This window comes from Leptopilina heterotoma, unplaced genomic scaffold (assembly GCF_015476425.1).
Source record: "Leptopilina heterotoma isolate Lh14 unplaced genomic scaffold, ASM1547642v1 Lhet_13, whole genome shotgun sequence".
Classification (NCBI taxonomy): Eukaryota; Metazoa; Arthropoda; class Insecta; order Hymenoptera; family Figitidae; genus Leptopilina; species Leptopilina heterotoma.
This window is the reverse complement of record NW_025110848.1, coordinates 1,810,621-1,829,034: the sequence shown is the minus strand read 5'-3', so window position 1 is coordinate 1,829,034 and position 18,414 is coordinate 1,810,621. Positions and strand designations below refer to the sequence as shown.

The 18,414-nt window shown below is 23.3% G+C and overlaps 1 protein-coding gene across 2 annotated transcripts in view; it reads right to left on the bottom strand.

The window, feature by feature from the left end:
- The window catches only part of LOC122512907, a 190,214-nt gene that overhangs the window by 52,957 nt on the left and 118,843 nt on the right, over positions 1-18,414 (bottom strand). Inside the window, exons 4-6 of one of the 2 annotated variants that reach the window (XM_043629052.1) lie at positions 17,840-17,960; positions 16,885-17,069; positions 13,340-13,438 (exon numbers count right to left, since the gene is read on the bottom strand). In XM_043629052.1, coding sequence (XP_043484987.1) covers positions 13,340-13,438; positions 16,885-17,069; positions 17,840-17,960 — 405 coding nt within the window. The remainder of the gene's footprint in view (positions 1-13,339; positions 13,439-16,884; positions 17,070-17,839; positions 17,961-18,414) is intronic. The other variant, XM_043629053.1, reaches the window with a different exon arrangement.

Sequence of the window (18,414 nt, the reverse complement as noted above, 5' to 3'; positions counted from 1 at the left end):
ATTTTCTGCACATATCAAAAGGAATGTTCCACTTTTTAAATCTCATGTTATTTCCTCGAAAAAAAAGAAGAAGAAGAGCAGAAAAGAAAAAGATTCTTGTCATTTTGTTTTCGATACAAATAAAGAAAGAATATACATTTCTTCTTCTTTTTTTCACATACAATAAGAAACTTGTGTATCAAAAAGTTCGATAAAGAATTTCAAATAACTTCTACTCAACTATTGCTGTAGAAAAAAATTCTCAAAAGCGTATTTATTAACTCTTTGTACAGGGAAAAAAATTTGATAAAAGGCAATTTTTTTATTTTTTATTTCTTTTCTCTTTTTATAGCAATTTTAGCTTTCTTCAGTAATTTTAAGAATTTTTTCGTAATGTCAATAATTTTTAAAGAATTCTAACACCTTTTTTTAGTAGCTTTAGCAACTTTGTCGTAACGTTAGCAATTAATTCTTTGTACAAAAAGAAAGTTTTAAAAAAGGGATTTTTTGTTTCTGTTTAACATCTTGTACTCTATTATTTTATTTTTGTGGTAATTTTAGCAATTGATTAGTAATTCCAGCATTTTTGTAGTATTTTTAGCAACTTTAGTATAATTTTTTTTAGTGAACAGTAATTTATTATTTATGAAAAAATTATTCTCTAAGTTATTCCTTAATTTATTTTTATTAATGAATACTTTAAAACAAAATTCCAAAAATAATTAAAATTCTCTATGACTAAATTGATACTTATTACTGAAAACTTTAAATTAAAGAATAATAAAGATTTTGCCTGACTAAACTGATTTTGACTAATTAAAATTATAAATTTAAAGAAAAACAAGTATAATTCGTCTTACTAAATTGATTTTTACTACTTAAAACTATAAAAACAAAGAGTTTACAAATATTTGTCCAAATATACTGAACGCAGTACTACTTAAAACTATTAAAAATAATAACAAATAATTGTCTGACTAAATTGACTATTACTACTTACAACAGTAAATTTAAAGAATAACAAATAAGCAGTGTCTGACTAAATTGATTTTTACTACTTAAAATTATAAAATTTAAAGAAAAACAAATATTTTCTCCGTCTAAATTGACAATTACTACTTAAAACTATAAATTTAAAGAATAAGAAATAATTGTCTGACTAAATTGATTATTACTACTTAAAATTAAAATTTTAGAAAAAAAACAAATATTTTCTCTGCCTAAATTGATTTTTCTACTTGAAATTAAAATTTTAGAGAAAAACTAATAATTGTCTGACTAAATTCATTACTACTTCTTAAAAGTATAAATTTAAACAATAACAAATAATTGTCTAACTAAATTGATTATTACTACTTAAAAGTCTTTATAAATTAAAAGAATAACTAATAATTGTCTTAACTAGTAAGAATAAATTTAGTCAGACAAATATTTTTTATTGCTTAAATTTATAGTTTTCAATAGTAAAAATAATTTATTTAGAGAGGATATTTGTCATTCTTCAAATTTATAGTTTCTAGTAGTAAAAATCAATTAAGTCAGACAAATTATTTGTTTTTCTCTAAAATTTTAATTTCAAGTAGAAAAAATAAATTTAGTCAGACAATTATTTTTTATTCTTCAAATTTTTCGTTTTAAGTAATAAGAATCAATTTAGTCAGACAATTATTTAATATTTCTTATATTTATATTTTTAAGTAGTAGTAATCAATTTAGTCAGACAAAATATTTTATTTTCTTTAAAGTTATAAAGTAGTAAAAATCACTTTTTTAGACAGACAATTATTTGTCATTCTTCAAATTTATAGTTTCTAGTAGTAAAAATCAATTTAGTCAGACAATTTTTTGTTATTGTTTAAAATTATATTTATAAGTAGTAGTAATCAATTTAGTCAGACAAAACATTTGTTTTTCTCTAAAATTGTAATTTCAAGTAGTAAAAATCAATTTAGTCGGACAATTATTTCTTATTCTTTTTTATAGTTTTAAGTCGTAAAAATTAATTCACTTAAGCTACATAATGTTAATTCTTAAATTTTATAGTTTTAAGTAGTATAAGTCAATATATTCAGACAAATATTTGTTATTCTTTGTTTTTATAGTTTTAACTAGTAATAATCAATTGAGTCCGACAAATACTTGTTTTTCTTTAAATTTATATGTTTTTAAGTAGTAAGAATCAATTTAGTCAGAGAAATATTTTTTATTCTTTATAAATTTATTATAAAAAAGGGAAAAAAATAATTTTCTAATAAAACTTTTATTAGAATTAATTATTATTAGAGCCTTTCCGTATTTTCCCAGACGTCATTTTTTTTTTTGATTGACGAAAAAAAGCAATATCAGAAAGAGGGGAACTGTCCATTATAATACACAATGCTGCTTTTATGACCATTATAAATATCCTTTGAATTTTATTTACTTTTCCATCGATGCTATGAATGAAAGGCAAATTTAATTTGAAACATAATATAATTAGAAACCAATGGAAATTTGAGGAAAAAGAAAAAATGTATACAATAAATATTGTCTCCCCTAAAATAAGCAAGCATTCTTTAACAATAAACAATAGAAATTCAGAAATTATTTGAAAAGCTTTATCGCGCAACAAACTAAAATAGACAGTTTTTGAAATGAAGAGAAGGGAAAAAAAAAGTTATTGGCCATAGTGACCGTTTGTTTGGAAGAAAAGAACTTGGACAGCGCATCAACAAACCGTGAGATTTTACTCCCTCCCTTTCTATATATATGGAAAATAAATGTCTACAGACCTACAATGGTCTATTCTTCACTTTTTCAGCTCTTGAATGCTGTACCTTTTGCAGGACACAAGAAAACCGTTTGCGTTTCACAGTACACAGTGAAAGTTTCATTCGCGAAAGTGGTATAGCAGCTTTCATACAAAATGATAAGAAAATCATGAAACGTTTGCGTCTCGACTTCTGTTGAAAGTTGAATGTCGATAGGTGGGGAAGAAATGAAGGGAGGGGGGTTGGGGAGAAAAACAGGGAGTGGAAAAGGCAACGAACGGATAGTGTGGTGGTGGTTTTTGATGCAGGGTTGGGCGGATTCGTTCAATACGCGCAGGCAAAGACGAGGGATTTAGTTACACTTGAGTTAAAAAAAAGGAGAAGGAGAAAAAAAAGAAGAAAAAAAAAATGCTCAAGTAAAGAAGAGGATGTATGAAAACAAGAAATTACATTAGCGGTAAACTCGCCGAGCTTTCGTCTAGCGAGCAAAAATCCCGTTAACTTTTCGCTTGATTGAAGCAACTCTCGAAAAACCATTAATGTCGATTCGAAATAAAACTATTTACTTTTCGAGCTAAAAGTAAGTTAAAGTCTAGAAAACAATACTTGGACGTTCAACAAACGGAATCTCTTAACTTTCTTATTTTTCACTCTCTAGATTCCCCTCTCTTTTACTCGCCTTCTCTGTTCTCCGTCAATATAACGATAAAATTGAACAAAAATTCTCAATACTCTGCCTTTCATCTATTGTTCTTTAATAATATTCTTCACTGATATTACTATTTTCCAGAAATATTATCGATCATTTAAATTCGTGTCGATGATCTAATTTCATTTCTATATTTACTTTCATTTTCACTTTGATAATTTTCTTTCTTTTGAAAGATTGTTTTCATTTTTACTTTCATTTTGACCGATTCTTTTCACATTCATTTTCACTTTCACAAATTTTTATTTTTCCTCTCAATTTTAATTTGTTAGCTTTTTATTTTCGCTTTCATTTTCACTGTATTAGATTCTTATTGTCACTTTCAGTTTGATAAAGTTTTATTTACACTTTCAATTTTACAGATTTTTATTTTAACCTTCTATCAAATTGGAAGTGAAAATAAAAATTTGTCAAAGTGAAAGTGAAAGTTAGTGAAATTTTACTAATTGTTAATAGAAATTTTACTATTTTTTAGTCGAACAATTGAGGCGCATGAATAGACTCCAATTTTTATTTTCCGAATCTTTATTTTACCAGAGAATTTATTAATCAAATAAGACGCTTAATTATTATTTCTTTTAATCAAAATAATAATTTACAGAAACATTGTTTTCGTATGATCCATTGACGGAATGTTTATTACAGCGAAAGAATATTTTTTATCATCTTCAAATCAACTAATTATCATTTCTAAATATTCTGATATTTCATAAATATTATTTACATTAATATTTCCAATATCGGTTTGTCAATTTTGATAAACATTATTTTATATATTTGTTAATAATTGTAATAATTATGCTCTCGAATTAGTATTCAATATAATTTTAATATTACCTAATTATCAATTCTAATAAAATTTTTATTCCTAATCCTAAATTTAATATATTCAGATAAATATTTGTTATACTTGAAATTTTCTGTTTTCAGTAGTAAGAATCACTTTAGTCAGACAAATACTTTTTTCATTATATTTATAATTTTAAGTAGTAAAAATCTATTTAGTCAGACAATTATTTATTATTCTTTAAATTTATAGTTTTAAGTAGTAATTGTCAATTTAGGCAGAGAAAGTATTTGTTTTTCTCTCAAATTTTAATTTCAAGTAGTAAAAATCAATTTAGTCAGACAATTATTTATTATTCTTTAAATTTATAGTTTTAAGTAGTAATTGTCAATTTAGGCGGAGAAAATATTTGTTTTTCTTTAAATTTTATAATTTTAAGTAGTACAAATCAATTTAGTCAGACACTGCTTACTTGTTTTTCTTTTTTATAGTTTAAAGTAGTATAAGTCAATATATTCGGACAGCTTTTTGTCCGAACTTTTTGTCCGACTTTTTTTTTATAGTTTTAAGTAGTAAAAATCATTTTAGTCCGACAAAATATTTATTTTTCTTTAAAATTATAATTTCAAGTTGTAAAAATCAATTTATTTAGACAATTATTTGTTATTCTTAAAATTTATAGTTTTTTGTAGTAAATAATCAATTTAGTCACTCTCTAAACTTGAATTAGTAAAAATGTTTACTAATTTGAATTAGTCACTGACTTTTTGTTTTTGAATTAGTAAATTTTACTAATAAATAGTAACTTCTACTAATTTATTAGTGAAATTTACTAATTTAAAAGCAAAAAGTCAGCTACTAGTCCATATTAGTAAACATTTTTACTAATTCAAATTTAGATAGCAGACAAAATATTTGTTTTTCTTTAAAATTATAATTTCAATTTTCAAGTAGTAAAAATCAATTTAGTCAGACAAAATACTTGTTATTTTTTAAATTTATAGTTTTAAGTAGTGTTAGTCAATTTAGTCAGACAATTATTTGTTATTCTTTAAATTTTTCGTTTTAAGTTGTATGAATCAATTTAGTCAGACAATTACTTGTTTTTCTTTAAATTTATAGTTTTAAGTAGTCAAAATCAGTTTGCTCAGGCAATATATTTATATTATTCTTTAATTAATTAATTTAAATTTTCCAGAAGAAAGAATCATTTTTTTCGAATAAAAATTGTTATTAGCGTATGAATTAAATTTTATAATACTATTGTTAATAAGAATAATAAAAATTCCGAAATTATATTTTAAATAATTTTTTATTACTCGAATTTCTATTTTTCCTAATATTTATTTTTACATATAATTAATTATTATAATTTTTATGTTTCCTAATTCGTATTTTACATAACATTCATTTCTTTGAAGATTTTGAACTTTGTTTATAGCTTTGTTTAAAAAATAAATTTAAAATAAAATAAAAAAAAAATAAATAAAATAAAATAATAATAAATAATATAATAATAATAAAATATAATATATATAATATAATAATATATATTATTATATATAATATTAATTTTTTACATATGGTTGGAAATATGTATAAAAGAGGAACACTTTTGCTGAACATCGTAAATTGATTGGTGAAAAGTTAAAAATGTTATAAACATTAAAAAAAAGTCAAGGATTGACCTTATAGTCAGGATTGGACTATGCTAGTCCATAACTCACATTTCTCTATAAAATATTATAATTTTTCAAAATTACAAATTTAGTCGAGCGTAACTAAATAATTCAATAATAATTTTTTAAAATTTCAATGGAATGGATTATAATGGAATAATCCGGTAATGCGAAAGAAATATTTCGTACTACTGTGGAAAAATTTTATATAAAAAAACTTTCACGTCCCATTTCTACCCCCGATGTTTCCATAATTGTCCCTGTTGACGGTAATTGAGTTTATTTATTGAGATTCCCTGTAGAGATTTTTTTTTCCTTTATGATACTTAAAATAATTATGAGACATGAATGAAAAAGAGAGGAAAATTGAGAATCTGAACTAAATGACAAAAACAGGTAAAACCCACTACTTTCATTTTATTTCCTTTTTTTTCCTTTATCTGTCAAATCGTATTTATCGGATTTGGGATAATAAGACTCTTGATCGCATTTGTTTGAATATAAAGGTGAGAGGTGAAAATAGAGTCACACGGAATTAGAGAGAGGATCTTTGGGTTACTTGGGATTAAGCCTTGTATAAGAGGGGACTTAATTTGAAATCCAGTGAAGACAGTATGTATATATAGTCAAGTGAGAGAGCTAAATTCTCAACCTCCAGGGAACATTCAATGCAAAACTAATCAAACAGATTCTTTATCATGCGAGACACGGTCTCCGTTTCTATGTTCGTTCTGCTCCTCTGTATATATATATAGAACTATGATGGAACGCTAGGTTTGGTAAATCATTCGGTAATGCAAGCGAAGAACGTGCCTCGAATCTACGTGCACTCATTTGGCCGTTCGTTACAATCGTAACAATTAACTTTTCTTACAAATCAATCTTTATGCGTTTTCTTCCTTCAATAAAAATTAAATTATAATTATTCATTTTGCTTTTAATTTAATCACATCTTATCAATATTCAATGGCATATTTTTTTCTTTCCGGATAAAAGTTTCACTACATTTTTCTTATTAAACGTGAACTTTCAATTTTTTTCTTCTTCTAAATTTTGAAAGTCTGAAATTTATTGCAAATTTCAATATTTTTCGTGTTTTTTCTTACTCTCTAAATTTGAATTAGTAGAAATGTTTATTAATTTGAATGAAAAAATAAAGATTCATATTATTATTTATAGTTATAAATACTATAAAATAAAGAATTTTTCCCCTATTATAGTTTTTTTAAGGATATCAAATCGAGACAAAAACTCTAATAATTTAAAATTTCGGAGAAATGAAAGCAGTAATATCAAAAATATTTCTTAAAAATAGAAAATTGTTTCCATAAGTGATTATTAAATTACTTTCTTGAACTATTCAAGCATTATAAAAGTACGTAGACAAAAGTTTTTCTCTAGTTACTTTATAACAAGCAGAGGCATAATATTCAGTGAATTTATTGACAATACTAAGCAATTTTTATTGCAAATGAAATTATCAATTCTGAAACAATGGGTATAATTTTAGCTTTTAAGTAGTGAAAATCAATTTAGTCAGACAGATATTTGTTATTTTTACATTTATACTTTTAAGAAGTAAGAATTAATTTACTAACTTTTTTTATTCTTTAATTTGATAGTTTTAAGTAGTAAAAATCAATTCATTCTAACAAAATATTTGTTTTTAAATTTATATTTTCTTAAATAGTAAAAATAAATTCATTTCAATAAATATTTCTCTTTCTTCAATGTTACTGTTGTAAGTAGTAAAAGTCAATTTAGCTGGAAAGAATTTTTTGTATTCTTTAAGTTTATAATTTTAAGTAGTAAGAATAAATTTAGTCAGACAAATATTTTTTTTTGTTTAAATTTTTAGTTTTTAATAGTATAAATAATTTATTTAGAGAGGATATTTTTTTATTTTTTAACTTTATAGTTTAAAATAGTAAAAATCAATTTAGTCTGACAAATATTCGGTATTTGTAGAAAAAATTAATTTAGTCTGCCTGACATTTTTTTATTCTCTTGAAACTATAAATTTAAAGAAAAACAAGTATTTGTCTGACTAAATTGATTTTTACTACTTAAAACTATAAAAACCAAGAATAGCAAATATTTGCCTGAATAGGGTAACTGTACCAATTGTCGAGGGTTTTAGGCAACATGTGACTTTGACATTTTTTTTCTCGGAAGTAAATGCACTTTAAAATTTGATTTTTGTATATTTGGACGAAGGATCTAATAATGTTTAATATTCATATTTATTTTTTTAATATAAACTAAGTTGTTAAGCAAAAAATATATTTAAAAGTCAATCGAGCAAAAGCACCATTTGTCGATGGTCTTGTGCTAATTTCTCGAGGGTCTGTTCCAATTGTCGAGGGTATGACATTTTTAAACATATAACCCAATATAACCTAACAATTAACCTGTACAGATATTTGAAAATCAAGTAGATATTTATTTTTTCGATAAAAATATTATAGAACATTACCAGAAAACAAATATATTTATTTAACTATAATTGAATAATTTATAATATCGATATAAAACATTTTTATAGTAGATGATACAGAACAGAAAATTATTTAACTGTTTTTTAAACTTTTATAAATAAGTTAATTAAATTTAATCAATTTTGTTAATCAGACATTAATTGAAAAAATAAATTAATTTAAGTCACATTAAATTTGTAAACGAATAAAATAAACTTTTATTACGAACTGTAAATATAATGGTTAATTATAATTAAACTATAGTACAAAATTTTTTAGTTTTAAATAATGCATTTTTTTTATTATTTTTTTTCCGTCTTCCTCGTTTTTTTGGTTGATTATTTTCTGTTGGTTGTAAATTTTTGGAGCATTTTTTTTCTTTTTCTGTGTACCTATAAATGTTTGGCATTTATGTTTGACGTTTAGTAAATAAACACTTAACCATCGATAAATGGTGCATCAGCGAAAAAAGTGACTACACCAATTTTCGAGTCATTACCTCGAAAAATGGAACTGTCAAAAAAAAAGGAACCAAATACCGATGATTTGCTTTTAAAAAATATTAAATATTTTTTTAAACAAAAAAACATGCATACAAAATTAATTTAGTTCGTGTACAAAATTATAATAATAATTTTGTACACAAAAAGTCATTATAAATACGTTTAATTTGCATTTCTAAAAATCTCTTTTAATCAACCTGAAGTATTAAGAAAACGGAGATTCGTGTAAATTTCACAGCAGTGAATTATAATATTAATTAAATAATTATTTTAGTAGAATCGCTATGAAATTTGTATATATAAATATACAGTTGAAAATGCAAAGATTATTTAGAAATTTTTTTTGTTCTTAAATATTATATATTATACTATTTATCTAAAAAAGAAAATTATTATCCTCGACAATTGGAGCACCCTCGGCAATTGGTGCAGTTACCCTATATTGACTTATACTACTTAAAACTATAAATTTGAATAAGAATTTGTCTGACTAAATTGATTTTGACTACTTAAAACTATAAATTTATAGAAAATCAAAAATTTGTCTGACTAAATTGATTCTTACTACTGAAAACTTTAATTTTAAGAATAAAAAAATATTTGCCTGAATATATTGACCTTCACTAATTAAAACTATAAAATTGTTTGGCTTCAGTGGATTGACCTTTACTACTTAAAATTATTAATTTAAAGAATAACAAATATTTTGCCTGGCTGAATTAACTCTTAACTATAAATTTAAAAAATTAACAAATATTTTAATTTAAGAAGTAGTAAAAAGTAATTAATTTCAATAAATATTTCTTATTTCAAAATTTTATGCTTGTAAGTAGTAAGAATCAATTTAGTCAGACAGTTACTTGTTTTTCTTTTAATGAATTATAAACTTTTATTTAAAGATTTATTAATGAATAAAAAATGTTTACAATTTGGTAGGAAGATTAGTGACATATATAACGGTGGATATATAACCTCTGGCAAATTTATCAGAATAAGCACAAAATTGTACTCTAGGGACTAAACTTGAAATATACCGAACTATATTAACATATGCTGACAAAGTTTACATTTTAAATACCTATAAATAAAATATTCTTGACAATGAATTTAAATATTTAAAAAATTTATTTCTTTTTTCTTTAATTCTTTTTTTTCTGACATTTTAAGTAATATATGCTTTTTAATATAATTTAATTTTTCCTATACTGTATGAAACAGATTACAGAGATGGAGATAAATAGAGAGAAAAAAAAAGAGAGAGGTCTCTTTCATGGAAAAAAAATAATAATGAGGGAAATTTCATAATACGCTTGCTGACGAGTTTAAGGATAAATCACATCTGACCGTACATTCTTTTCTGTCGGACTTTTAAAAAGTGGAATATACACCAATGAAATATATTTTAACTATTCATTTATTCTATGAAAATATGAAAAGTAGTCGTAAAATAAATTCAAAGAATAATAAAAAAATTTTTTTACTTAAAAAAATACTTTTCTTTTTTTTTAATTCTTTTTCACTCTTAAATTTAATGGAGGAAAATTTAAAAATTTAAAAAAAGGACTTTTACTTGAATTGTAATTTAAAAATTTTGTTTAGTAGAAAATAAAATTTTTCTGCAATGAAAGAAAAACTTTTGTTTGAAAAAAAATTAAAATATTTTCGAAAATAAATTGTAGTACCTACCTATGAATAATAGAAACGAAAAGAGAGTTTATAGAAAAAAATTACTTTAGTAGAAAAAAATGTAAAAAATACGAAAAAAATACTAGAAGGTATTTTCTTTTTATTTCTAGTAAAAAAAAAATCGAAAGTGTAAATTTTAGCTCACGTAGATAGTATCAGTTGGACTATTGTTTCAACTTTTGACAAGTACTGCAATACAGTCGCAGGACAGGAAAGTTAGAAACTGAAGATCAACCATAGTCATCAGAGTGCTAAAATAGAAGCACGGAACAAAAGTAAAACTTGGTGACGGAAAATTAAGTTAAATGCCCTTTGCAATTGGATTGATTGCAGTTTAATGAAAATAGATTAGTTTGCTTTAAAGTCCCATATGTAACAAGTTTTCTTAAAGTTAACTAGAATTAAAAAAAAATCTATTTTTTTGTAAAATATTTTTTATTGTAAATTAAAACCTAAATTGTAGTCGATCAACAAATTTAAATAATAGTACATTCATTATTCAAAAATATTAAAATACTTTTCACTTTATAGCTCTGCTTTATAAGTTTATAGTCAATTTTAAGTAAACTATAACTAGAAATATATTAAAATATATTTAAATAATTTTATTATTTTGTAACAAAAAAGTTCTATTTAGATTATTTAGGCTTTTTTATTAGAAAATAATTAAAAATCAGTTTTCAAAGAAGGTAAATAATATTTTTAATTATGTTAATTATTAATAATACATTTTTCATCATTTGATTTTTTGGCAAATTTATTTTTTTTGCCTAAATTAATCAATAAGAATTAAAATAATATTTTCATAATTTTTTTTAGCAAATGTATTTTCTTTACCATAATTAACCCGTTGCCTGTTTCCGACCCACGGGTGGGTCGTGAAAAAGTATGGCCATAACTGTTTCCGACCCACCCGTGGGTCGTGTTCACTATCACTAAAATAAATATAATTTGTATATAAATTGATAGATATTTTTCTTCATATCAATATTATAAGAAATTATAAGGGTCATTAATGATATTTTAGAAAATAATTGAATAATTAATTATAATTTAAATATATTATACTATTTGAGAAAGTATTAGATTCCGCTGGGCAGTTTAGGACAATCATGTTGTATTTTCCTCAAACAGTTAAGGGGTTAATAAATGTGACGCTCCACGAGAAAAGGGACCTTATTTACTCTTGTCATAAGGTCCCTTTTCTCGTGGAGCGTCACAAATAAGAATTAAAATACTAATTTAACTCTTGAAATATTAATTTTTTTTTTGAGAATTTTAGTTTTCTTCGAATATTCTCTGCAAATTATTGGCAATCAATTTTTTTCCACATTACAATTTTTATATACATGCTATCAAAAATTGATTAATTTATACTTTTTTTAATAACATGCTTTTTTTGTTAGTTTACGATAAACTTTGTAAGACGATACAGAGAACTACAATTCGTAAAAGTGCAGTAGTGCAAAAAAACAATTTTATTTCGAATATGTGTGTGTGTGTTTGTGTAAACAGACGAAAAGTTTTAAATCAAGACAAGACAGAAGAAAGACCCTTGCTTTTTAGAAATTTTTTATCTTTTTTTTTTTGGAAAAAATGTGATAGAAAAATTATATTACATTTATATAGAGAGAAGAAAAAAAAGAATGTGCAAAAACCCGGGTGCGTGCAGGTGCGGCCACAATTTTCATTCAATTTAATAGTGTCACAAATTTTTTACTCAACAAAAATTGCGAACATTTTATTGTGGTTTTTAATTGAATAATTTAAATATATTTCAAACTTAAATTTAAAATTTAATTTAATTTAAACTAATAATATAATTTTATTATAAAATAATAGTTATATAATTATATCATAATGTTTATAATTATAATTTAAATAATTGATGTTAATTTCAAATTCACTAAAATAGTTCATGCAAAAAATTTGTAACACTTTTTCCATCTTTTAAAACGTTTAAGAACTTCGCAGTCTAGTTTTATTTCTGATAAAAATAAAATTATATAAAATGTTAATTTAATAATAAAGTAAAAATTTTTTTACTCTATAATATTTGCTGATAGTATTAGTAAAAAGAAGAAGACTTTTCCTGCAATTAATTTAAAAGTAAAAAATTAATTTACATAAAATAAAAAATAATAAATTAAAATTGTGTTTCTAAAAATGTTTCTACAATTATTGGGAATTGAAATTTAATTTATAATTCAAAAATAAAAAATGGTGAAGTAAAAATATTTGTACTTGATAATATTTGCTAATAATATTGTTAGAAAGAAATAAAATAATTCTATAGTTAATTTTTATTTATTAGTTTAGAAAACAATACAGGACATTAAAAATTTTAATAATTGGATAAATTTTGTACAATATTGAAAGTCATTAGTATTAATTCGTTAATAATTAAAAAAAAATTAAAAATTAAAAATATTGAGAAATATTAAAAATCAAATATAGAAATGAAAAATATTGAAAATTTTATAAAAATAATAGGAAATATTAAAAGTTAGGTAGAAATAGTGAAAATTAAATAAAATTTAAAATTAAATAAATAAAATATTAAAATATTAAAATTATAAATGAAGTAAAGAATATAAAAAAAGAAAAAGGATTATTTTTCTCAAACAAAAAATTGCTGTAATATTTCTACTATTTTTTTTTTTTTATTTGCTAAGTTCCTAAACGAAAAGTTTTGGAAATGCAGGTGGCCCATGGTGGTGATTGGTGAATTACGGAAAAGGGTTCAGGGTTGCAATATTTCAGTCTTACCACCACCATAGCCAAAGTCTGGTTCTGACTTGTCTAGCGCCTGGATCTCCATTTTTCTCAGCAGCTTCGTTGTAGCGGTGGTAGTAGTTGTGGGCGTTCCTGCACAACAAACACCACATACGGTAAAAAAATAAAAAAAAATTATACAACTTCGCCAGATCGAAATTAAAAAATATATATAGTATTTCTTTCATTTTTTTTATTGTTCTCTAAACCAATTCTTGGGTCTTGATTTTATTTTTGATTCCCGCTTTGATATTTTATTGAAAATCATACCGTAAAAAATGAGTAAATAAAAAGTAATAAGAGAGTAAATAACTGAGTGAATTGTAAGAATATTTAATTTTATTCTCGAAAATTGTATTTTTTTGAAGGCAATTTTATTTTTTAAATTTTAAATTTAAAATTTTGTATTTCTATTTTACATTTCTCTTATATTTTCTGTTTTACATTTCTGATTTCTGTTTTTATTTTCTATTTTTACTTCTTGACTTTTGTACCTATTTATTATTTTTTTTTACCAAAATAAAAATTTTTTAATTATAAAAAAGTTTTCGAGAAATAAAATGGTGGTTTAATTTCTTCACTTGAGAACGTCAAGGTCGCCACCAGGTGGCGAGAAGTCTGATTAAATCAACTGAACTGACACCTAGCGGTGACCTTGGCGTTCGCAGGTGGAGTCTCCAATTTTTTTTTAGAGAATTAATTTCTTCATTGAATAACTTAAAATTTTAAATCTCGGATTAAAAAAAAATACCAATGGTTGACTTTTTTTTAGCGAAATAAGTGTCATTAGTAATTTATTTATAAAAATAGTAAATAAATAGTTGTATGAAGTGAAAAAGTATCAACAGTTGCGTGACTACGAAACTAGTAATATTTTTAATTTATTTTCTGGAAATTACATTTTGTAAATGTTTTTAATTTATTGTTTTCAAATTATATATTTAAATAAAGTGGTTTAAATTATATTTTTTAATAAAATGTTTTAAATTATATTTCATGAAGTTATTAATTTTATCTCAAAAATGTTAAAAAATAATTATTCAAAAAATGTGAAACTTTTCTGCATAACAAACGGAAGTTCGATGTTCATAAAATGAAACGTGTAAAAGAAGTAATTTTATAATTTAAAATCCGTATGTGAGGCCTGTAGGGCTCAAAAATAAATTTCAAAAGAAAAGTTGATTACTGTATTAATTAAAATCTAACATTAAACAACAGTGCCAACGCCTGTTTTGCATGAGAAATAAGTTTGAACCAGTTTGAAAATCCAAATCACGTGCTCCAAAATGGCCCACCCTTCACCGGAATTATTAATACCCAATAGTATTTAAGCATATACATATACACAAAACTCTTACATAATTGAATTGATTTTCAATTACAGACAAAATTATTTTCCTATTCATTTCTTTAGAACCCTCTAAAGTTAGAAAAAAAGAGATATTTCCATATAAAAGAATTTTTATATAATGTATATTTTTCTTTGAAATTCAGAGAGAATCTTATTTTAAAAATAATTTTTATAATGAGATTGACAGAAAATTTTTCCCTTCTTTTTATATTATTTTTTTTTCTTTATACCAAAGACGAAGTTGGGTTTTATAATGGCAAATAATGTGTTACAATTCCAGGGGTAATGATATTTTCAAGTACTAATGCGTATTCAAAAAAAAAAAAAAAAAAAAAAAAAAAAATGTCGCATAATGGAATGAAAAGGATTTATATTACGTGACTTCAAAGAAGCTTAGAGTGAAAATATATTTTACATTCTTCAATTGGCAGTATGCGCGAAGAGCTTTGGAGCTTTCCATTCAAAGCAGATACATATTTTTTTTACTTTTCAATAATAATGGGGAAACTTTTTTACATAATCTTTACATTTACATTTTACAGTAATAAAATAATAATTTTTAGTTTTAATAATTTTTTTTTTAAAACAGTTTTTAACTGGAATTTTTATTTACACATATTCATTTTCAAATATTTTTAAATGTTTAGAACTTTTTTGAACTTTTTTGAACTGTTTATAACTATTTTAAACAATTTTGAATTCTTTTAAAATATTGTGAACTGTTCTGAACTATTCTAAAATATTTTAAACTATTTTGGATTATTTAGAACTATTTTAAATATTTTGATCTTTTTTTTTTAGTTTTTGAAACTATTTTGAACTATTTTTAACAATTTATAATTATTTTTAAATATTTTTTAACATTTTGAGCTATTTTTAAATATTTTGAACTATTTTAAACTATTTTTGACTATTTAGAACTATTTTTAATATTTTGAAATTTGAACTATTTGGAACTATTTGGAACTATTTTAAAATATTTCAAAACGATTTTGAATTTTTTTTTTAAGTATTTATTTTTAAATACATTTTTTGAAAAGAATTTCTATTTTAAAATATACTATTTTAATTTTATTTAATTTAAATTTTATTTTTTTTTCTCCCCGTAGAACGTGAATGACAAAAAATAAATAATTTTAAAAGCTTGATTTTATATTGTCAATAGTATTTTTTTTTTTTATAAAAAGAAGAGAGATCTCATAGTGATGTAAACCACAAATGTTCGATTTCGATAAACATTAAACGCTTCATTCTATTTGAATTTATTTCATGAAATTGGGGAAAATAGGACAAAATTTAATTTCAGTAAATATTCAGGATCAGTAAATTGGAAACTTGAAAATCCTTTCTAATCTTGAAAATTTAGCAGAACCAGGAATTTCGACCCCGTTGTTCTAAATTTATTTCACAGTGGCGTTGAGCCAGGAGCACTTTGAATTTACATTACTAAACTCAAATGAAATTTTGTTTCATTTAATGGATCGCTTTTATGATAAAATTTATCGTAAGTTTATCATTTGAAATAAATTCTCCCAAAGCAATGAAAGGTTTAAATGATTCTCTCATCTCAAAAAAAAAAAAAAAAAAAAAAAAAATGATAAAACAAACGAAAAATTTCATTTTTGTTATATTACCTTTTTTTATTTTTAATAATTAAATTAATTACTACAAAATGTATGATAAATTTTAATAAATCCTCTAACAATTTCTCTAACGAAATGTATATTCAATTTTCATCCACGCAAGCGATGAATTAATTTTTTTTTTCATTCATGAAAATTTTTCACCTTTTCCACTTTTTAAAACTGGTTCATTAAAGTTTCGAGGAAATTAATAATTTTTGGAAATATAAAAATTAATTTTTCATGTAAGATGTAAATTTTTAATATTAAAATTCTATGGAAATGTGAAATATTCAAAATTAAGGTTAAAATCAAATAGATTTTAATTAAATTTTAATCATAATTTTACTTCTGTCAGATGGATAAAAGATTCTTTTTTTTTAATTGAATTTTTGAATATTAAGTCGAGTGGAGAAGATTTAATTTTTTTTTAAAATAATGATGTCTATTATTGAATAAGGAACAAAGCGAGAGGGATATTTTAAGGGGGGCGTTCATTAATTATAAATATTGAAAGCTATTAAATTTTGGTTAGAGATTAATTTACAATTTCAGGGGATACTGACCAGGTTGGTAGATTAATTCACGGGAGACGTTATAATTAGCCATTGGTATGCTGAGGGTGCACTTCAGAATTGCTAACTCGGGCAAATCTTCATCCTGCAAGTCGACTCTTGTCAAAATATCGTAATATTGCGATCCCGGCGCCATTGTAACTACCGGTTTCGTTGAATATTTTGTCTCAACTCCCCTGTAGAGAAACAAATGTTATTATTAGTTTTTGTAATTTTCTTTTAGAGGGGGGACAAACATAAAATGAAAATTAAATCAAAATTTTTCTCTAAATTTTCTATCTAGGGGGAATTGTCTTTTTTTCAAAAATATTCTCTGTTTAGAAACAAAAATTAAATTATTAGTTTTATTAATTTTTGTAAAAGTAAAAAAAAAATTTCAAGTTTTTGAAAAAATAAAATAGAAACTAAATTTTTCTCAGGCATAAAATTAAATTCTCCATTGAGACGTAATTTTTTATATTCTTTTTTCGCAAAATTTTTTAAAAGAAAAATTTCTAGAGAAATATTTTATAATTACTTTTCAGAAACAAACTCTATTATTAGTTTTTTTCCAATTTTTTTTCCAGTGGACAAAAAAATCATAAAATCAAATAAAATCTTAATTTTTCTCTCATTCTCGATTTGAAATTTAATTTTTTCTCTCAAAATCAAATTTTTCCATTGAGATTGAATTTTCTCCTTTATTTTTTTTTTTTGCAAAAAATTTTTTTATACTTGAATAAATATTTCACCATGTAAAATTATTTTCTTAGCGATTTTTTTCCCCACCTTTGTTTTCAAATTCGTCCACTGAAAATATACGAACTAATGAGTTTTAGAGAGAGAGAATATTCATATGTTAAAGTTAAAAAAAAAGGGAAAACTACATGGCAATTTCGTTGTGCAATTTTCTAGTTTAACATCGAGAAGAAAAGTTGTAAATGGCAATGTCATCGCAGATACATACTCAACGGAAATGTCGAGAGTGGGTTGAGGATATAGCCCTTCGGCGAGACACGTCACTTCCAAACCCTCTTTTTCTTCCACGACAGTTCTTCTCGTGATCAATTTAAATTTTTTTTCCGTTGCTGAAACAAAATATCGTACCATTATTTGTTAACTGAACTCTTGACTTGTCTAAACTCTTGAAAATTCACTAATATATATATATATATATATATATATATATATATATATATATATATTTACAAATTTTTTCCACTCTTTGACAAATATATTTATTTTTCCCCTCATTTCTTTTTTTTTCTATACTTTTTTTCTATTATTTTTTTTTTACTATTTTTTCCCTTATAATAAAGCGAATGAAACTTTTAGCATCTACTGTCCAGAAAATGAATTCACTTTATTTCATATATGAAATTTTTCTTCTCTTGGTTATTGTGATTTTTTTTCAGTTTATTTTTCTGATTTTTTTTTTTTTTTTTTATTTTCGAATGTGAAAACCATTACGGAATTTTTTTTTAGAACAATCTTTTTGGTTAGTTCTGCTGACCCATTTGATGTGATAACAGCTTGCGTGAT